Source organism: Mauremys reevesii, linkage group 18, assembly GCF_016161935.1.
Source record: "Mauremys reevesii isolate NIE-2019 linkage group 18, ASM1616193v1, whole genome shotgun sequence".
Lineage (NCBI taxonomy): Eukaryota > Metazoa > Chordata > Testudines > Geoemydidae > Mauremys > Mauremys reevesii.
The window spans coordinates 3,746,003-3,767,885 of NC_052640.1; the positions used below are offsets into that span (position 1 = coordinate 3,746,003).

The 21,883-nt window shown below is 46.0% G+C and overlaps 3 protein-coding genes across 12 annotated transcripts in view; 1 reads left to right on the plus strand and 2 right to left on the minus strand.

Moving 5' to 3' along the window:
* Positions 1-4,198, minus strand: part of MVK (mevalonate kinase) — a 56,058-nt gene extending 51,860 nt beyond the window's left edge. For 4 of the 6 annotated variants that reach the window (XR_005589533.1, XR_005589534.1, XM_039504964.1 and 1 more), the window contains exons 1-5: positions 4,096-4,171; positions 3,662-3,753; positions 3,380-3,527; positions 2,348-2,495; positions 1,197-1,352 (exon numbers count right to left, since the gene is read on the minus strand). Coding sequence is in view for 4 of the 6 variants with exons in the window: in XM_039504964.1 (XP_039360898.1) it covers positions 1,197-1,352; positions 2,348-2,495; positions 3,380-3,527; positions 3,662-3,739 (530 nt within the window). In the remaining 2 variants the exon portion in view is untranslated. Of the gene's footprint in view, positions 1-1,196; positions 1,353-2,347; positions 2,496-3,379; positions 3,528-3,661; positions 3,754-4,095 lie in introns of all 6 variants that reach the window. The other 2 variants (XM_039504963.1, XM_039504962.1) reach the window with 2 other exon arrangements.
* Position 4,199: 1 nt separating this feature from the next.
* MMAB (metabolism of cobalamin associated B) lies at positions 4,200-12,503 on the plus strand. Its single transcript, XM_039504965.1, has 9 exons — positions 4,200-4,543; positions 5,232-5,293; positions 6,036-6,129; positions 6,927-6,984; positions 7,701-7,773; positions 8,023-8,120; positions 9,422-9,486; positions 10,285-10,344; positions 10,704-12,503. The coding sequence occupies exons 1-9, from the start codon at positions 4,215-4,217 to the stop codon at positions 10,789-10,791; spliced, it is 927 nt and encodes a 308-aa protein (XP_039360899.1). The 5' UTR covers positions 4,200-4,214; the 3' UTR covers positions 10,792-12,503.
* A 5,503-nt stretch (positions 12,504-18,006) lies between these two features.
* The window catches only part of UBE3B (ubiquitin protein ligase E3B), a 34,725-nt gene continuing 30,848 nt past the window's right edge, over positions 18,007-21,883 (minus strand). For 4 of the 5 annotated variants that reach the window (XM_039504760.1, XM_039504762.1, XM_039504761.1 and 1 more), the window contains 2 exons: positions 21,471-21,563; positions 18,007-20,880 (listed from right to left, as the gene is read on the minus strand). In XM_039504760.1, coding sequence (XP_039360694.1) covers positions 20,689-20,880; positions 21,471-21,563 — 285 coding nt within the window. In that variant the 3' untranslated portion in view covers positions 18,007-20,688. The remainder of the gene's footprint in view (positions 20,881-21,470; positions 21,564-21,883) is intronic. The other variant, XR_005589489.1, reaches the window with a different exon arrangement.

Genomic DNA, 21,883 nt, shown 5'->3' on the forward strand with positions numbered 1-21,883 from the left:
TCTTCTCTTTTCCAAACTAAACAAACCCAATTCTTTCAGCCTTCTTTCCTAGGTCATGTTCTCTAGACCTTTAATCATTCTTGTTGCTCTTCTCTGGACCCTCTCCAATTTCTCCACATCTTTCTTGAAATGCGGTGCCCAGAACTGGACACAATACTTCATCTGTGGCCTGACCAGCGCAGAGTAGAGCGGAAGAATGACTTCTCGTGTCTTGCTCACAACACACCTGATAATGCATCCCAGAATCACGTTTGCTTTTTTTTTTTTTTTTGTTGCAACAGCATCACACTGTTGACTCATATGTACCTTGTGGTCCACTATAACCCCTAGATCCCTTTCTGCCATACTCCTTCCTAGACAGTCTCTTCCCATTATGTATGTGTGAAACTGATTGTTCCTTCCTAAGTGGAGCACTTTGCATTTGTCTTTGTTAAACTTCATCCTGTTTACCTCAGACCATTTCTCCAATTTGTCCAGATCATTTTGAATTATGACCCTATCCTCCAAAGCAGTTGCAATCCCTCCCAGTTTGGTATCATCTGCAAACTTAATAAGCATACTTTCTATGCCAATATCTAAGTCGTTGATGAAGATATTGAACAGAGCCGGTCCCAAAACAGATCCCTGTGGAACCCCACTCGTTATACCTTTCTGGCAGGATTAGGAACCATTAATAACTACTCTCTGAGTACGGTTATCCAGCCAGTTATGCACCCACCTTGTAGTAGCCCCTTACAGAAGCTTCACTTACAGTTTGAATGCAAAAGAGTAACTGAAAATTACACTGTGTCCAAACTACAAATTACAATTAAGAGGTGCAGATATTTATGCCACGTCCAGTATAGTTTGGAAGATGCATTTTTGCTAGCACAGTATGTTGAATGAACAGATAGAAGTTTGCTGAAAAATATACTAGGGGACTGAGAGATCACATTGCTTGGCTCTGTGTACCTGAATAATCTTGTAAATCATTGCTTCAGACACTAAAGCAGAACATTTTTAACAAGTAATGTCTTGGAATCACATTTTGTATCCTGACACAATGTCACTAACTTCAAGCCACCCGCTCAGAGAGACAGGAATATGAAGTTAAGAAACAGGCAACATTCATTTGCTTCTCACTGGAGATTTAGGTAACATTATGCTACCCCAATTCTACACACCCAAGACACACAGGCTTTTCACAGATGCTTTACCTGACTACGGACTTCTCCTCCTCCACTGGGCAGCCAATGGCTCCACATGCAGTCAACAGGGCAGCTGCCAAACAAACAGAATAGGCGGCACTTGAGCCTAGCCCAGCTCCTGTGGGCAGCTCAGACCACACCACTATCTCCACGCTTGGTATCTGTCTGAAACACATTAAAATGCATTGCATAAAATGCCAGTAACATTCTGGAGATCAAAGGCAACAGATGCAAACTAAAATTGCTGTGATCACACCACCAGCACAAGTATATGACAGACATGGGCCTCCTGAACTTTCAGCTAGCACAGCTGAGCAGCTTTACAAATCCATTGTGCTAGAAGAAAGCCTAGCTAAATTGGATCTCTCATTTCCATTGGTTTTTATCCCAGTGCTGGGGGTGATTTATTAATAGAACACCATAAATAGCACTGTAAATATACCCTTAAGATTTGTGTAAATATATTTTTAAAATAAAACATTTTAGGATCCCACATCAGTAACAGTAGGTTTAATGAGCTAGCTAGTGTCTGTACTGTTGCCCTCTTTTGGATAGAACTGGAACTGCTTAATTGTGTGTAATAGGCTCCCTACTGCTAAAAATGAAGGAGAATTTCCAATAGCTAAAGCGGTAAGGACATGCGTTTTTAGAACAGGCTGATCATAGCTCAACTCCTACTATCACCAAGATGTTCAGAGTGGCTGTGATATGAAGCCCGATGTAGCTAGAGACCTGTACAATGCTTCAATATTTGATTATTTCACTGCCAAAACTGAGCTCAGGATTGTGTTTCTCTTGCTAAAGCTGAGATCATTAGTACATACAGCCGATCACATTTCTAGAGCCCTTTTAGGAATTTGTAGCGTTGTCAACTGTTGTGTTAGCCACATTTAGAATATTAGCACTATGTCTCAGTTATGACTAATCATGTTTTGGGCATATCCTTGCTGATTTCCACCCATTCAGCACAATTTTGCTATTCCACCTCAGAGTTACTAACAAGGTAAGAGCCTAAGTACACAAAGAAAAGTTTCCCCCCTTTAGTTTCTTATTTTACCTTTAGAGGTCTAATTTCTTGTGAAATTAGAGAACAGAAATTTAACAGGAACCATGCACACCTAGGACACTGCATTCATTTCTGAGGATGAATATGTTCTTACCCATATTTAGCTGAAATAGACAGGTACAGATAGAGAAATGCAAGGGTACCAAGGCTCTCAGTGGCTGAAAGTTCAGTAGTGATTCCTGCAAACTCTTTCAGTGCATCCATTTGTTCTGGGCTGGGGGATTTAGATTCATCCAAGCCATCTAGGAAACCAATCAGTGGTGGAATTATACATTTACAAAGAAAGCTTAAAAACCATTGTTTCAAATTAGAATGAAATATTTACAAAAAATAGTGTTACTGGCATGTCCAGTAACACTAAATAGAATAAAAACCGCCACTATGCTTCAGCACACAAACTGATTACTGGTGGGGGAGAGTCAAGAAGAAGCCACCAGCTACACCGAAGAACTGCTTCTTTCATGACGCCCACAGCAACATCATAAATGAAACATCAAGAAAGGGCTCTCTCTCTGATTCATCTAGAGCCAAGAACATTAATTTGTGCTAGGTGTGGTACAAGCCATACAAGTCTTACAGTATTGGTGGGTGTGGAGGCAGGTGATTACAGATTTCTACAACAAGTGACTGGTACTGGACGCTTTGGAAGACAGGACACTGAACTAGAGGGACCCTTGGGGTTTGCTGACAAAGCACCTACATGCCAACACTAGAGAGATTTTATTCTGTCCTCTTTTAAATGGTGCATGTTAGAATCATAGTAGTTAAGAGGGAACAAGCTCCTACTGACTCAGATCGCTTGTGGCTCACCCAGCACGTCTGCTGTCTGCAGACCATGAGGATCAGTTAAAGCACGGGCTCTGGCAGTGTGAATGCACATAGTAAATCCAGCTGCCTGATTTGGGGGGAGGAGAGAGGGAAGCCTAATCAGTTAAATCCACTGTAGCTTCTAGCCACCAGCTGACCAACAACACCCATCAACACACGAGATAGTTGCCAAGCACAAGCAAAGTGCAATAATTGTTTAGGGGGAGATACGTCACATATCTGAGGAGAGGATGAAACCAGGCGTTTCATGATTTTAAAATATATTGGCATGCACTTCCACTGTTCTAACAGCACTTGCCTGAAAATACTGTTAGCAGTGTTCGGAGCCGGACGGTTTCCCAGTTTAAACTGGTTCCAATATTAGGAAAGTATATCAAGACCTTTCCATTATTACTGGGTCTAATTTGAAGGAACGTTCTCAGGTTCAGAGCCACAGCCAAAGCTGCCTGTACGCAAAAAAAGTTAGACATTGAGTGAGGTGGCAGAGCAACTGTGCAGAACAATGAGAAAGAGGTTCATGGTCGCCCCTAAATTAAGCATCTTCCGTTGTCCAACTGACAACGGCAGCCAAGTACTTTACCTTGCCATGCACGACAGCATGCTCCCCATGGAGAATAGCTTTCCCTGGTGCAGATAGTGTCAGGGGCTTGGCCAACATTTCCACTGCTTCTCCTGCAAAGCAAAAAAAGGCAACAGGACTTTGAAGACACAGCAGAAGGACTCGTGCTGGGTCGATAGCTCAGCTGCCCAAGTCTCCCGATCGCCACTGGTACCAGGGAGCCAGCAACTCCCCCGCCCCCAGCAGGGCTCAGCCTAACCTGCCCAGCCCCCGATACCACAATCGGCCCCCCGCCCCTTTCCCCCGACGCCTCCCTCACACCCCATCCCCCCCCGGCACGCCCCCCCCCGGCACGGCCCCCACACACACCCCGGGGACGCCCCTCCCCCCACAGCGGCACCGCGGGGGCGGGGCCTCAGACAGGGGAGACGCCTGGGCTCCAGCCCGACACCCACCAGAGACCGAGGTCCCGGCCGCACTAGCCCCGCACCCCTGCCCCACACCTGACGCTAGTAACCACCTCACAGGCTGTATTGCTGCCCCAGGAGCTCCCCGATAGGCCCCTCAGCGCCCAATGGGGACCCAGCGCCTGTCTCACGTGACACGGCCGACCCAATCACTGGGCCTCCCTGGGGAGGCGCGATATCTGTCGGACCAATGGGGAGCCGGCCGGGCCGAGTGGTGCGCGAGTCGGGTGACAGCGCCTGGCGCGGCCACGGGGGCCGTGAGGGGTCAGAGGAAACGGGGATCAGGGTCAGAGGTCAGGGCACGGAGGCCGAGGAGGGGCCGCGGGAGCCCCATGTCGGCGGCGCTGGGCCGGGGCTGCCGCCGGCTGGCGCTGTGCAGGCCGCTCCGGGCCTGGCTGCGGACCCGGGGCCACAGTCACCAGGGAGAGCCGGGCAGGTGAGGGCCGCCCCTGGGGCTGTGCCGAGCTCCCCCCCGAGCCTGGGCCGCCCCCTGGGGCTGTGCCGAGGTTCCCCGAGCCTGGGCCGCCCCTGGGGCTGTGCCGAGCTTCCCGAGCCTGGGCCGCCCCTGGGGCTGTGCCGAGCTCCCCGAGCCTGGGCCGCCCCTGGGGCTGTGCCGAGCTCCCCCCGAGCCTGGGCTGCCCCTGGGGCTGTGCCGAGCTCCCGAGCCTGGGCCGCCCCTGGGGCTGTGCCGAGCTCTCCCCTCCCCGAGCCTGGGCTGCCCCTGGGGCTGTGCCGAGCTCCCTAGCCCAGGCTGCTTCCCCCCAATCCAGATGTAAGGTCGCTCCTGTGTCTGACAAAATATTTCATCTGAAAGGAAAATGCGACACTTCTTAGGATCCCCCCCCGGCCCGAACTGGTCCGTGACAGTGTGAACTGGGCTGTCCCCACGAGCCAGCCAAAGCAAAATTCGCCCTTTGGCCCCAGTTGTCTTCCCATGGTCTCTACTTCCTCCATCACCCCCTTTCCTCTTAGCAATCAGGGCACTGCTTGGAGAGTCCGGTGTTAACAGCAGTGACCAGTGGTGTCCGGTCGTCTCTATAAATCAGAGACACATCAGCTTGCCAACAACTGCATGTTAAAGTGTCATTTCTGCTGAACTCATAACAGTTTCATTTTGTGTCTAGCCTGGAAATCAAACCCAAGACAACCCACGTTCCAAAGATTTACACAAAAACAGGAGACAAAGGTAGTGTCCGGGCTGCACTTAAAACCAAGAGGCTACAATATCCTTAGAGCTGGGTATAAATATAATAAACAACAAAGGCCCTTACATAGCATTTTATATTCCCAAAACATAGTTCTGAATTAATTTTAAGGTACTAGCCAATTTAATTCATGTCAGGTTCTAATGAATCTTGTCTAATACAGCAGATAAGCCAAGGGGTGCTCTGACATGCTATTTATTTAGAATTGTCAGGTGACTTCCTAGCAATCACCAAGGGGAAAGCTGCTTGGACTGAAATTAAATGGTTGTTTTCCTGTTCCATGTGCCCTCTTAGTGCCTAACACTATTTGAGTTTAAGAAATCTTGACTCTACAGCTTCAGTGAATCTCTGTCCTGTCCTGTGCACGCTGGGCTGTTCCTACTTGCAAGGGGAGGGGAGGAGGTTACGGTGTCTGTCTTAAAGTAACAGAGGCCCATGCGTTAGTTGGAGAAAGTTTTTGGCATGTTGCTTTGTTGGTCTGTGACACCATCACCCCACAGGAAGAAACTGATGTTGGGTGGGAGTCCATCACTGGTTGTGTTACAGAAGCAATCAGCTGACACCTGTTCAGTGGTAGAGGCCCTTGAGATTTTTATAAATCTAAGGCTACTGCTACCCAGGTGTCAACCTAGCATAGACTGCAGTGAGTTTTCATATTTTAAAATTTTCAGCTTTGTCTGTTCCAATCCCTTTTCCTCTTGTTGCTATTGATTGTTTTTAAAGGGTTTTCCAGCACATACACTGGGGAGAGGCGATCTAAAGATGATCAGGTCTTTGAAGCTTTGGGAACAACAGATGAATTGAGTTCTGCTATTGGGTAACAAAACTGTGAATTCTATCATCTTTGATTTTTGTTTACTGTGGTATTGCTAAAGCTCCCCCTTATATGAAGACAGTGCCAAAAAGCCTGTCATCTTTACTTACCTTGATAAGCTGATACCTGACAGTCATGAACCCTGCAGACATAGAATAAGGCCTACAAGCCTATCTAGTGATGTAAAGATGCAGCAGAGCTTGAGAAGTGTGTTCTGATGGGAGTGTGCCTGCTGTTTATTCTTGGTGTTATTTGGGGGGGTTGTTTTCTTTGTAAAGAAAGGGTGAAGGTGGAAATATTGTCAGCCGGTGGGGAAAGTTGTAAATACATCCTGAGCCACATTCACTGGAGAGCTACTTTGGCAACTGAACTAGCCAGGAGCATTTAATGTCCATTTAATTGTTTTGTAAGAAAAAAGTGTGCCCAACCATAGCATTCATTCAGTCTGATCTCTTTCTTTGAAGAAGATAATTTGTTTCTTGATCAATAAAAACTTGCTAGTGCATCAGCTGTGTCCGTACTCTGCAGTTCCTGAGTATAGGAAGAAACGTACTGCATTTGTACCTCTGATTTATATGGACACAATTCAGAACGCAATGGATGGTCATGCAGATATGCTTTTGAATTGGTGTTTTCTTTGTAGGTGTTGGGAGTCCTACTTTGTTCCATGTTGCAAGGCAATGCTCCTTGTGAACCTGTGCATGTAATGCTGAGTGTACAATGAGCCATAAATAGAAGATATATGTACCAAACAAGTCTCCTCTGTCCTAGAGCTAATTCTCTGCTTCATCTTCATCTAGGGTTGCTAGTGAATTAAGCCAGGAAAGTGGCCACACATTTGTCGAACAACTTCACAAAGTGAGTAGTAACTACATGCTAAACATGACCACCACATCTGTATTATTAGAACATTGAGTTCTTAAACGCTTGGCTTAAAATTTTAAAGCCACCTAGGAGATTTAGGCTTGTAGGTACCATTGCAGTCGGTGGGAATTCTACATAAATCCTTTAGGCAGACTTGAAAATCTCTTGGTTGCCTGAAGAAACAAGATGCTTCTTTCTATCTATACTGAAAGGGAAACTGAGTGAGTGAGAGTGTGTGTGTACGCACTTGTGATGGTTCATATTCATTATTATGCATAATCTTAGGCACAGATTAAGCCTTGTTGTTATGCATTCTCAGATTGAAACCCAGAGAACATAAATACTAAGCCAAGCTGCCTGAGGTAAAAAGGACTGTGTATCACAGTGGAAAACAGCTCACACTGAGGGTACATTTGGTATTTACTAATTAGCTTCACACTGCAGAAGTGGTCAATGTCACTGGATTGCTCTGAAAATAGGGTAGCCAGCTGTCCTGATTTTAAAGGGACAGTCCTGATTTTTGGGTCTTTTTCTGATATAGGCCCCTATTAACCCCCAGCCCCAGTTGATTTTTCACACTTGCTGTCTGGTCACCCTGAGAATCCCTACCACACTCCCTCTAGAATGTCTTATTGGAGTGTCAAATGTCATCTCTGCAAGTGTAATTTCATTGTCTATGCTTTGACTGTAATGCATACTTTCATCCCTAGATCCAGTGTATGCTGCAGGATGTTGGCTCCAACATTGCAACTCCTCTCTCCTCAGCCAGGGAGGCTCACTTAAGTAATCCTCAAATCATTTTACTGAAGTTAACTCCTCTGTATTTTTTTAAAAAATGCCCTCATTGTAGGTCAGGTTGTTTATTTAGCGATACCACTTGTGCTCTTCTGTTAGTGTTTGCTGTGGGAGACGGATGTAAATTTTTTCACTTCTCTAAGGAGTTCTTAGTATGACAAATGTAAAATGCAAGATCCATCGGGTGGATTGATTTATTTTTGTATTATTTTAGTTGTTTCCTCTTTCCCTCTGTAGAACGAACATCCTTTAGTGAAAAGCCAGTGCTGGAGCTGGAGCAGTGGATTGATAAATACTCAGACCAACTTCCACCTCTCACTGCTTTCATTTTGCCTGTAGGTATCAGCTCATACTTTTTACTGAACTGAAACTCTTCGCTGGGTATTTGATTGAAGACTTAATCAGAAACCCACTCTCAGTTAATTGATATTAAACATTGGGTGGTTCTTGAGGTCAGTCCACCACATGCTGTTCTCTTCTAGTGTTTGTACAAATACAGGAAGGCTGTAGGGGTGGAAGAGATTGAGCTAACCCTCCTCTGTCTCCATCTGCAGTTGTATTTAAATGTCCATCAGATGCTAGTCAGCATGGTTACCAGTCCTTTTGCACTGCCCCATGTGCCAATAGGCTGATGATGATGATGGATATCAGTCTTACTGCACCATCAGCCACCCATGGCAGGGGGGGAGCAAGGATGTTGGTGTTGAGTGCTGCAGCATCGCGTCTATCTGCAGCATTCAGTACAGATAGGGTGACATGTTAAAGAATCAAGAGAGGATTGTTTTCCCTTTCACTTCTGGGGGTGGGTCGGGGGGTGCGTAAATTGCCGAGCTATGCCCTGACCCACCGCGGACACTGTTTTTGACCCTAGAAGCATTTGGAGCTCAGCCAAGAATGCAAATACTTTTCGGATACTGCAGGAACTGTGGGATAGCTTGAGTCCTCCAGTCCATGAGCGTCCATTTGATTCTTTGGCTTTCCGTTGCGCTTGTCACGCAGCAGTGCGCTGAGTCCCTGCTATGGCGTCTGTCTGGAGATTTTTTTAAAATGATTTTGAATTTCGTCTTCTGTAACGGAGCGCTGATAGAACAGATTTGCCTGCCCTTACTGCGATCACATCCGCATGGTCCATGCTGGAGCTCTTTTTTTATTTTGATTTCGGACTGCATCGCCACCCGTGCTGATCGGAGCTCCACGCTGGGCAAACAGGAAATATTCAAAAGTTCGCGGGGCTTTTCCTGTCTACCTGGCCACTGCATCCAAGTTCAGATTGCTGTCCAGAGCGGACAGTGGTGCACTGTGGGATACCGCCCGGAGGCCAATACTGTCGATTTGCGGCCACACTAACCCTAATCCGATATGGTAATACCGATACTAGCGCTACTCCTCTCGTTAGGGAGGAGTACAGAAACCGGTTTAAAGAGCCCTTTATATCGATATAAAGGGCCTCTCAGTGTGGACGGGTGTGGCGTTAAATCGGTTTTATGCTCCTAAAACCGGTTTAAACGCTTAGTGTAGACCAGGCCTAATAGGCCTTTATTTTGTGTAAAATGTCATACGTTTAAGTTCTGATCAGCTGGGTGGCTGTATGCAGCTTCTGATACAAGGCACTTACGTGTTTTTAATCTTGTTTCAGTCTGGAGGTAAAAGTAGTGCTGCTCTTCATTTCTCCAGAGCAGTCTGCCGAAGAGCAGAGAGGTGGTAAGTATAAGAATAAGGCTGAGGGAAAAGGCCATCTGAGCCCAGGTAGTTTGCGGCAGCTTCTGAGCCATTTAAAACAGTATCTGATGCAATTGATCTTAAGGCAAATGCTGTTAGAATTGCAGCAAAACTTGAGATAAAGATTTGTTTAATTAAAGAGCAATCACAGTAAAAGAGCTGGCTTCAGAATCAGCTGTACGGGATCCTGTGGGAGCAACAGGCAAGGTCTTGCCAAGGAGTAAAAGTGCATCCTTGTAGTTGCTTAGCTTTAGAATTTGTTTTATAAACTAGCACATACAAACTTTTATAACTGAACAACATTATCTCAGCAGCAAAAAAACAAGTATCATATGGCCTCTTGTTAAAAAGCAATTAGTATAAAACATAAGAGTTGTACCAAGCCAAAAGAGTGAGTCCAGTACTGTAGGGGATAATGAGTTTAGCAGTGTACAGTCACTGGTAATAATTATTCTTATAAGCTGCTGCCATCAATACTGATGCTTTTTCACATAACAGGTTCTCTCTCTCTCTCCTACATTCTACACAGAAGCAGAATCTGTGCTTAAGCACTGTTTTTCATTGATTGGTTAAAGCATGTAGCAATTCCTGGATTTTATGGTCAGTTAATTTTTAGACTATAATTCCAGTACAGAAGGGATTAAACTGGAAATGAATACTGAGGCTGTACTGTGACCACTCAAGGTTTTGAGCATCTCAAAGACACATCTATTATTAAGCTGTGTATTCAGAGTAATAGATTAAACATAACATGAAATTGTTTTTCACTCTCCTTTTTAGTGTTGTTCCTTTAATACAAGCAGGAGAGGCAGATGCAAATGTGGCCAAATACTTGAACAGGTAAAACAGATTCTATCATTCTTAGTTGCCATAAAGGCTTCAGAGACTGTACATTGTGGTTTCCTTTAGTATTCAAAGGGAGAACAGCAGGGGTATCCCTAGAGAAGCTCTCACTTCAGGATAAGATTTTAGCTTGTCTACATTTTAACTTGGCTCCTGCAGGAACAATTATTTGATTCTCTTCTTGAATGCCATTTTGGGGAGCATTTCTGTTTTCTCTATCTCCTGTTGCTTTGTTTTACTTGCAGCTCCCAGTGCTGTAATTCAGTACACTGTTTTTTATAGATAGATGTAGCGCTCAATACAATATCTGATGATAAATGTACATTTCTTAACTACTTTCTCTCCTTGCTTTCCAGACTTAGTGATTTTCTCTTCATTTTGGCACGTTATGCTGCAATGAAGGAAGGGAAGGAAGAGAAAATATATACAAAAAGTGAACCATAAATTGGAGATGAGACTATACCTTTCTAAATCATGAAAAGCTAAATCCAGCCAAGTTTTCGTTCTGCAGGCAAGGTGGAGAGGAGAGAATGAGCATGAATTCAAAGTGTGAATTGCCACCAATTCCCTACAATAAAATCATTCAGGAACTTGTTTATAACACTGTAGAAAACATGCAGCCCTTCTGTAAAACTCACCACCTCTGAGATAGCATCCAGATCAAAGTGTCAGATTCTGAATTGTTTTTGAAACTGCTTCACATTGTGTTTGACTCAGGCTGGAGTGAGAGCTAGGAGGCTTCAAAAGCTTCAGAAAAACAATACCATCTTTACAAATACAGTTTAATGCTCAGAGCACTGGCAGCTGTGATTGAAAGATCTCTGATGAAAGGAAGAGAAAAAAAGCATTTAGCTGCTTGTAAAGGTGTAGAGTACTAAACACAGAGTGCGCTCAGATTCAGGAGCCCAGTCCAGAAGCTCTGAAAAATAAATGTGATTTACTTATACCAAAGGGCTTTAAACTGTCTCACTTTACTACCAAACCCTGCCTGCTTTTCCCTTTTAAGTTGCCTTCAATCCATCAGTACTGGCTGGAGCTGGAGGAAGCACTTTAGAGTTACAGGAAAGTGCTAAGAACTGTCTGGGCACTCTTTGCCTGACCTAATACATCTGTGACGAATCACTTGCTTCTGACAACTCCAGGACATCCCCAATCATGAATGGGTTTGGGCAAGGAAAAGGGCTTAAACAGAACTAAGAGCCAAGTCCTGCATTCAAATGTAGGCAAGACTAGCTTTGTAGTCAGGCTGAGTCTTACCTTACCGGAGCTGGCAGGATGACATCCAACCACAGACAGCTTATTCCCAACTAGGCCCCACTCCCGCAAACATATGTGCACATAGTCAACTTACTACCATGAGCAGCCCCACCGATTCCAGTAGTAAAGTTAAGCACATGCTAAGTATTTTCAGGATGGGGGCCTAAAAGCTTTGGCAGTGTGAACTAAAGAGCACACGGTGCTTACACATAAAGGCAGAAGTTCCTTGGAAAAGAAGCCTGCTCGGGGTGTTTAAATAGATTTATTTTACCTCTCATCTAAAAGACACCCTAGTCTGCTGTGGCATTTTTAACTGACCATTCCTTTACCTGGAAACATTCTCAAAGACTGTGGCATAATTTTCCTTTTACCTGAGTTCAGTGAGATGTTTACAAATGAAGTGAGAAAAGGAATCACCTAAGCCCCTGATAAAAAAGCCTGAAGCATCTTCAGGTGAACTAAAGAAGCCGGCTAACTGAACTGTCAGGTTCTCAGGATAGCTGTGTCAGAAATCTTTTCCAGCTGGGATGGTGCCTTGAAGACTAGGAAAACACCCTGTTAACTGAACACAGCACAATACAGCTAATTAATGGGTAAACACCTTGATAAACATGTTTTATGAAACTGGCTGTCCCTGCAGGGATGTGATTTGGAAAAGCATTTCTTGAAGGGCGCAAACATACAAGGTTGATACTAAGTTACAAACAAAAGACTTCAAAAATCTTCATCTGTAAAGAAAACATCTACTCTCCGTAGGATGATTGTGCTATACAAAAAGCTCAAGGAATTGAATAGTTATAATTGCCCCAGCTCTGTGGGAGTGGATTTGTCCTTAAGACAGGCCACTTTTACAGTTCAGTATTTAATTGGAAACAACCTTAAACTGTAAAAAAAAAAAAGTCTTGCATTTGTGTTAACTGTTTAATCAGAGCAGGGTCAAGATGAAGAATACCCATCAACTAATGTAGTGCTAGGTCATTATTCAACTTTTTTCTTCTTTAACTGATATTTCATAGCTATGGTTAATGCACATTTTTCACAGAGTAATTTTCTAAACCTTAGCCTGCAACACATCCTGATGACAAACGCTCGTCCCTTAGACCGTACGTTCAGCTGCAATGTCATATCAGGCATTTTCTCAATGCCTACTTCAGGCAGGCCATTGAGTTTTATGATAGCTCTGTCTCAGTGATCACTGGTGAACCTTTAAGAATCCAGAGGCTTTTCAAGTTTAATTGAATAAAATTCTTTGAATACTAAATTCTTCATGAATGCTACATAAATCAACTCCAGGATGGATTTATGGCATTTCCCCCAGCTGGGGAAAGAGTCCGTCTCCAGCATCTCTAGACCAAAGCTAGCATTTTGATTGCAGAGAGAAATGACTATAGCTTTTACAGTTTAACAAGAGGTGCAGATTACATGTATTAGTGCCAAGTCAAATAACTTCTACGTTTTCACCTCTTAACATATTCCGCATAAGTTGTTTTTATACAGGTGGAGCAGAGGGAGCCTGCTGTCTGCGCCAAGCCCTGTTATTTAAATATAAGTGCCCCTGATTAGCCTATACCTGAATTTAGTGCTGTATGCACAAGTCAGACTCCTTGGGGAAGGACCGGCTGAGAGCCACGCTAGCTTCCAAATCTTTGTTTAGGGGACAGCAGCTGGGTGAATAGCATACCTGGCAAGGTGTATTATTCCCCCAAAGACATTTGGGTGATTAAGGGCTCTGGTCAGTGCCCCATGGCTGAAGTAGGTAATTACAATTGCTGGAAGCCACTGCTGTTTATCTAAAAGATCCAACAGTCCAAGGACCTGATCCAGTGCCCACTGAAAGCAGTGGAAGGATTGATGGGCTTTTGATCAAGCCCTCTGAATGGCTTTATCCATGCATGATGCTCCCCTTGCCCCCCTCCCCCCCACTACAGGGCTGGACCCACTCTGCCATGCATGTTATCAGTAGGGGTGAGCCGAGAGCATCAACTCCCAGCAGGGTGAGTTGATAGGAGGGTCTTTGCACTTACCTCAAGCAGGGACAACCTCCAGCTTGGGTGAGTTGGCATCTGCTAAGCAGTCATGGAGGAGCTGACACCAAAAGAATGGAGGCTAAACAAGGGCCAGTTCTGTGCGGAATGGATTTAGCACATTAAAAAGGAAATGGAAGGGTTTCAAAGCCACTACTCCATGACTTAGGTTAAGATGATTTTCAAAGCCCTCTGTCCCCACCCAGCCCATACCCAGATGGGAGGCAGGCTTATTTCCTACACCTCATTAATGTGATAAGAGTAAGGGGGAGGAGAGCAGATGCTTGGCCCACACTGACTGTCTGCAGAGCCCAGATGCACTTTTGCCTAGCAGGGTTTCTTTCTTTATGATTACCTTGGAACTGTCAGCGCAGACATACGTTGCTAAGAATCGTTTATTCTTGTTTGTCAAATTTATGGCTTCTTTGCGCTGCCATACTGACAAAACTGGAAGGCCTGCCCCCCAAATCTCTTGCTGCATGACTGGATCAGACGCTTGTACATCTGTTAACGCTGTAGGAGCTGTAAAATTAAATAAGTTGAACTATAACTCAACTGCTTCTATTACCTCCACAAGGTGTAAGCAGCAAAGCCGACTGCTGCTCTTGCAGAAATAACACAAAACATTCATTTTGCCAAGTCATGTGTAAGTTTATCCAAGTCACTGTTCCCTCTGAGACATGCAGAGCAGGAAGAGAAGTGTGCTACCACAGATCTGAGCCCCACCTGCATCCAAAACAAGCCTCTCAAGTCTCACCGTAACGGGGTGTGCTCTGGACAAGCAGAGTGAGTTACTTACCTGGAATCATCCTTTGCTGCTGGGATCCTGTGTACGTCCCTGCTCCTGGGGCATGAGTCTTGTGGTGCCTGGTACCAACAGTGCTCCAAAGACGGGGTAGTCTTGCCATTGGGAGCAACACCCCACTCAGCCAAATGAAAGTAAAACTAAATGCACCTTCATCCCAACATGCTTCCAACAAAGGAACACACACTACCAGCAGCAACCTGGTGGGAAGAGATCCACCTACATGCATAGCACCTCACGCAGCCTGGCTTAGCATAGGCTCCCAGAGCAGCAGCTAGAGTTGCAAGACTAGCACTGAGGCCAGTGAGCAAGGGCTCAGGCCACCCACCTACGCAATGTTTTATTGTCCAGGCAAAGAAAAGCCACAACCTAGCATGGAAGGACGCACAACCCCGTGTGGAGTCTTTGTTCCTCTACCCTGGGCTCGGAAGCCATGAAATGCCTAGACAGAGCAGTAGCAATTGGGGATTTTAGCTTAGGCATGTCACAGCTGTTGTAAAGGTTCTCTGCTGGACGGAATAATTGTCATGATGACCAGAAGGAAGAGCTAACATCCTTTGCTGCTCGGCTTCTCCTGCACTAGCACAGTCAACCAAGAAGGAAACCAGTGTTCTGACCTCTCTTCCTGGACCTCATTTGAGGTGACTGCCCGGACCAGATCATTCATGCAAAACTAGCTCAAAGCGTCTGTCCGTAACAGGCATCTGGCAGCTGCTGCAGGCAATAGCTGAATGTGCGCAGACATTCAATGGTAGCTGAGCTAATCTAAGTACAAAGAGGCTCATACTTTATAAATCCCCTGCAGTAAAAACTTGACCTTAGAAATAAGACTTTTTACAGCCAATTTGAGGTGCCACTTACCCAAGCAGGGCCATATATCATTATGAGCCAAGCGCCTTATAAATCTGACTAATTAATTACTCCGTGCAAGCTGCTAATGTAATTCAAAAGTCATAATTACATTCCTGGACCAAGTGAGCAAAGCTAAAATTAAGTTGCAGGGGATTACATGGCTAGGCTTCAACTCTTCAATGCAGCAAGGAGCTGGCCACAAAGAGCAATGGGGAAGCTGAGACACACATGACAGGGCCACATAGGGTGGAATAACCAAGCTCTAGGCTGGATACTACAGTCACCTTAACTTGAAATGCCTCCTAACCAACTTCATATTTTGAGTGCACGTTCGGTTGTCATTCAGTGCCACAGGCTGAGCACTATAGGCAGCAAGGAAAATACATTGCAGGTGAAACGCAGCAGAGTAATAAGTCTATCCCATGAGACCCACCAATATACAGAAAAGTTAGGCTAAGCAAAATAGCCTGGGGACTACTGACCTACGGGCTAAGCAGGAGCATCAGACCAGTCCCCAGGAGGTTCAGGACAGAAGAGAAAAGCCGTGTATGGGGAGGGGAAAGCCGCATCACCCTGGATCCACTTTCACTCCCCACTGCACAGGTGCTAATCTGGATAGCTCTTTGCAATCTACCTTCCCTCCCTGCCCCCTGGCAGGAACGCCCTAATGCGGCAACTGGGACAGCAGCTGGTTGAAAATATTCCAACTGAACAGTATGCTGATTCCATGGCAATATATAGCTTGTCCCTTTTGTCAACAAAATCCCATTGAAACATTTCCTTTAGACGAGGTCCAAGCACTGGGTTTGATTTGATAAGGCAGATAACATACAGATAAAAGTCGAAACATTAGAACACAGCACTCTGAGGTCCTTTCGATAGTTCCAAAACTCAACTTCTGTTGAAATTTAGTTTTGTAGGAAAGTTCAAAGTTCTGATTTTTTGTCCACGTGGGACAAAATTACATACAAAGTGTTGGAATGTCACAGCATGGAAATTGTGCTTTTTGACCCACGCTAGCTGGAATACAGTCATGGCAGCAACTCACACACCCAGGGCTATCAGCTCAGGGAGCAGCTCACTGGGCCAAGCCTCGGGTATCTGCTTCCCCAGCAAAGCTCAGCTCTGAGAGCACATCCCTGAACCACAATTGGTGCCCCAATGCCGAGCAGCATGGAGCCTGCCAGGGAGTGGGGCAAGCACCAGGAAGGGAAGAGAGGAAGGATGGTTGGACACAGCAGCTGTGGAATTGGAGTCAGGGCACTGGGGTCAGTTCAGTTCCTGGCACTGCCAGAGACTCACTGTGTAACCATAGGCAAGTCACTTCACCGCCACGCCTCAGTTTCCCTGTTCCATGGGGATCGATTGTGATGTGCCCAGCTATTGGAGTGACGAGGGCCAGAGCAGAGTCAAAGGTAAGGGACACTATCAACACGTGGGATTGTGGCCAACGAGGCATGAAACGCTGCACGGGTTGGTGCTGGTGCTCGCAAGCCTGCAGTTCTCCGGCCTGCGTGGCAATGACAAGCAATAGTTTTGGCTGTTTCTTGCCAGCTCTCGGCCTTTGAAGCTACTGGAGCATCTGCTGTGGGCGTCCTTTTTGCAATTTCTTACTGTGCCATATGCCATAATGTCAAAACAATACCATTTGCACACACACACCCAGGCCTCTTTCCAATTTCTGCCCTGCCTCGCCCCCCAAACGGAGCAAGTGTTCCCGGGCGCCAGGTTAGCTCAGTGCTTAGGACTGACTGCAGCACAGTTAGAAATAGCCAAGGGGGTTGTATGGCAGTGAAGAGCAAAGGAAAAGGAGCCTTAGAACAGCTCTTGAAGACTCTTGGTAAGGCCCATAAATGAAAAGCTATGTAGCTTTCATACGCTGCCACCTAGTGGGCCAAAAATTATACATCAAACTACTAGTATCCCTCTACCCCGATAGAACACGAATTCGGATAGAACGCGGTAAAGCAGCGCTCGGGGGGGGGCTGCATGCTCCGGCGGATCAAAGCAAGTTTGCTATAACACGGTAAGATTTTTTGGCTCCCGAGGGCAGCGTTATATCAGGGTAGAGGTGTATATTTAAATATATGGTATGAAACGCGGAGCAGCCGTTCTCTCTCTTGGACCAAGGCTGTTCAGAGCCAGGCAAGAGGAATTAGGAAGTGTAAAATAGGGTGACCAGACAACAAGTGTGAAAAATTGGGACGGGATGGGGGGGTAATAGGGGCCTATATAAGAAAAAGCCCCCAAAATCAGGACTGTCCCTATAAAATCAGGACATCCGGTCACCCTAGTGTAAAAGCAATTGGTACCTTTCAAGTATTCCCTGTTGTTCATTGCACCGTGAAGCCTCTTGAAGGCTGTAGGCAACTCCCCATGACACTAGTCTGTTGGGGGAACAATTATATACCTTGAAGCCTCTGAACACACTCTGGTTCCATTCGTTTCTAACAGCACATGATCTGAATGGGTCACCTGCCCCAGCAACCACAGACTCCCTGTGTGACCATGGCCATTCATCTGCCTCTGACCCAGTCTTAACAATGGAGTCAGTGCCTTGATTCTGCCTTCTCCCTCTTGCCCCCACAACCTCCACCAGCATCAGATCTCACGGCAAGTGTGCCCATGTCTATAAAACGTCTGCCTTTGCCCCAAGCAGAGCTGGAGCACTGCTCTGACACAAGAGAGGTCTGCCCCCAAAGAAAGAAAAGTCCCCAATGGTCTTATTCAACACGTCAGGTTTATTTAATATCTTTCTGCATTTTTGACACATGGGATGTGCCAGGATCTCAGGACCATTAAGTCTTATCTATAGAAAAAATAAACTCATTAATCTCCTATAGCAAAAAACTCTCTCCTCCCCACACAGAACATACATGCAAAGTACAGACATCCAGGGCAGGACCTGTCACATATTCATAGCCTTCTACTCAATACAAATATAACAGAGCCTCTCAAAGTCATACAGAAATCAGTTACTTATGAGAAATGCTGTTATCCATATAGCCAACAGGGTGTGTGTAGTTTATTACACAATCACAATTGATACAATAGCTACAAAATTATAGATTTAGTGTCTTGTATAGTGCAATATTTCCAAACTTTTCAAGGAAACTTAAAGGGGAGCAGAGATTTGTTGTTTAACAAACAATTTCAGGCTTGTGATCTAACTGGACACTGCGTTTATCTAAGAAAAAAAGATACTGTGTCATATCTTAAGCTAAAATAATCTGTTACAGGTCAGTGTCATGGCCTTTCAGTCTATACGATGGTTAACAAGAGTTAAGTGATCACTTACACAAAATCAAAAACGGTATTTACTGCTCTCTATAAATTCTCCATATTCACTCAACTTAGCAGACGCTTCTTTCGTCATTAATAGATCAGTTCATTCCTACAGAATAGAGTTCACACAGAAAAAGTCTCTAACATAGGAGGATTTGAGATGCATTTTCCAGCAATAGTTCTCAGGTAGAGAAGGCTTATTCCCTTGAAATTCACTGTCGATTAAAATGAAAGAAGAGAAAACATGACAGGCATTCGGATGCTCTTGTTTGAGGGATTCCAGCTGGGAGCATTTTCTGGTCTGCTTTCTACTTCTTGTCTCTCACCAAGGATTCAGAGGGCCTGCCCAACACCCCGGGGACCATTCCGGTGCTGAGACTTGTGCTATGCAAAACATGCCTGGGTTTGGATCCCCTGCAATTCATACCTATTGAAAAGATCCTGAAGATGAGGTAGCCTTGCATTGTAGCATCTGCTGCTGGGTGACTTGCACAGCGATGCTTTCGTTGGATCCGCCTAGGTATTGCAGAGAGTAGGATTTGTTAAAACCACAAACACACACACACACCCCTCATATGCTAAGAGAGGGAAAGGAAGGTGAGAGGGGAAGCTGGCAGCCTCGGCACAAGCTCCTTTTAGCTGGGTTGCAATAGGCAGAGTGAAGAAGTTAAATAAAATAATTATGTTCCTGAACATTAGAGTATACGGTGCTTTCCCGAAATCCAGGCAGCACAAGGGAACACCTGAGAGAAAGCAGCGTCCTTTCTTGATGGAACATGGAGAACTGCTGGGCTGAGACAGGATCCACTCTGGCTGTAAAATGGCAGAGGTGCAAAGCAGCAGGCCTAAACGAGGTTTGACAGGACAGTCTCCATATTTTGTCATTAAAAAAGAAGTGGAAATGGCCAGCAGGTGGGAATCTCACACATACACACAAACACACTCCCTCCCTCCTGAAAAAGACCCTTCATAACCACCAGCTAAAAAGCTGAATGCAGCAGGTGAGCAGAAGCTAATAAAATAAGGCCAAAAATATTACAAATAAATAGTTTGGCAAGCAAACATCACTGGGCTTTGGAGAGGCCAAGTCGGGGTTGCAAATGGGCTAAAGCAGAGACCTCCACAAGGGAGAGAGAAGATAAACTGAAATATGAAATTTACATCTCTGAGCAAGAAGTGAACTTCCCAGCTGAGGCGTTTTAAAACAGGCTGTTGGCAGCTTGATGCATTCCAAGCATTAAAAGATGACTATGGAAGATGCATTTAATGACACTGACAGAGTCGAACGCTATACAAGTGCCACCGTGCTTCCTGGTCACTTGTAAGATGAAAATAAAATAAAGTTACCGGTAAATCTTGTTCTAATTTGCTTAAAAGCAGAGTGGTCCCTCTCCTCCAACATGCAGAACTGGCAAGGAGCCAGCAGCAGTGCGACTGCCTCTGCCTTCCAGCCTCTGTGTCGGTTCTTTGAGCTCCTATTCTACAGCATTTTGAAATGGTCTTGGAGAGCGGAGGGTTGATTTTTCTGCCATTATGGCAAGCTGTTTGTTTTCACGGGAGATGAGCACGCCGGCCTTGCCTGGTGCACGGGACCTCAGAACGTCATCACTGCAAAGCTTTGCCAGAGCGAAGGGACTAAGGGAACACGCACAGTCAGTGCAGCTGACTGCCGGCTAGCCTCCTAGTACTTCAGCAACGCTTCTACGGTCGCCTTACTTTGAATGGCGCCACCCAAAGGAACAGCTGGGCCATCTCCTAGGAAAGGAAAAAACCCTCCTGCACGACAGCAGCTAACTTGGACTCCACATCATGGCCCAGGCCCGCTGGCTGCTGGATCCAGACTGGGGTTTTCAATGCTACTTTAATGCTCTCCCCGGGTTTGATTTTAAAAAATAGTTTACATGACGACAAGCGTATTGGATCCAACCGAGCACTGCCCTAGTGCTGCAGGAGAGCTTGGGCAGATCCCGCAGCTGCCTAGCCCAGGAGCTCTCCCTGTGAACCTCTAATACCATTTGCATATATTTGTCTTGGAGCTGACCCACCCGCTTCGCACGAAGGGCCGTGTGTCCAGCATCAGCTAGCGGCTCTTGGAGCCGACCCCAGGTGCCAAAGCAGCTACGAGAGCTCAAAGCCTGTGTTCATGCTGATGGCATAGCGCAGCTTCTCTCGCAAGATGCTCTTCTTGCTGTAGTTAGGAAGCTTGAGCAGGTTAAAACACGTAGAAGAGGTGGGGAGCCGGCCGCCTGGCTCTTTCTTGCGTATGGTGAAGAAGCCCCTTAGCACGCTGCCCAGCGTATCGCCAGTGTCCTGGGAACAGAGGGAGAGGCATGTTACCTCGCACTGCTCTAGCAGAGCACTGTGCAGCCAGGCACAGCATTAAGGAGGGAGGCATTATCCTGACACCAAGGCAGGGAGACTAATACACAGTAAGCCTGTGGCGGAAGCAGGGGGAATCGGAACCCAGTAGTCCTGTCTCTCAAGGCCCCATCTAGCACTAAGGGGTAACTTCTCCTTGGTGAAAATTCAACCGTGATTGACCCTGCAGACAACACAAAACCCAACAGTAGCAAAGACTCGGGAGGGAAGCACAAAAGTCAAGTGACCCAGAGCAGCTGCAGACCACAAGGGGAGGTACTAACCTGCAGGCAGGCAACAGGGGCACGGGCACGAAAGGGTGTGGGGGGAGCTGAGTGCACCACGTTAAAGGGCGTATGTTTTCATCTTGTCTCCTGAACACTGTCTGACGGACACTTTCTATGCACTGGTGCTTTCTAGTTGCTGCAGGGAAGGGGTGGAAGCAGGGCAGGGATGGGAGGAGTGCTGGAAAAGGCCTCAGGAGGGGATCTCCAATGCATAAAGGTTGGAGAAGCGCTGTTCGGACCATTCTGGCCGCATACCTGATCGTCTGAGACTTCTACGCAGCGGATGGAGAAAGGAGGCTTGAGGTAGGCAAAGCCCAGAAGCGGAGGCCGGGAGCAGCTGGTAACAAACTAAAACAGACATGGTTAAAGACTGGCAATCGTTGATTGTTAGAGCAACACGGCTTAGAAACTAAAACCAGACGTGTCTTCTAAAGGAACGGTTCGCTCTTTGCCCTGCACCATTCGACTGACTGTTCTAATGATAAATCGCATTTAAGCTACTCTGGGAGTTGATGTCTGCAGCACTCACTCCCCACCGCAGGTTACAGTGGCTCCTCATCGGTCCTTCTTCCCCTGAGACAAGTGGCGATACCTAAGCAGGGATATTCCCTGCAATACAAAATCATTTAAAAGGACCCCTCCTTCCACTGTGGGGGGGGAAGAGGAGG

What these genes read in the sequence shown, in the direction of transcription:
- MMAB (XM_039504965.1), top strand. Translation starts at nt 4,215, where the DNA reads ATGGGGACCCAGCGCCTGTCTCACGTGACACGGCCGACCCAATCACTG. An exon ending in CACCAGGGAGAGCCGGGCAG is followed by an intron (nt 4,544 to 5,231) that starts GTGAGGGCCGCC and finishes TTTTGTGTCTAG; the next exon opens with CCTGGAAATCAAACCCAAGA. An exon ending in CACAAAAACAGGAGACAAAG is followed by an intron (nt 5,294 to 6,035) that starts GTAGTGTCCGGG and finishes TTGTTTTTAAAG; the next exon opens with GGTTTTCCAGCACATACACT.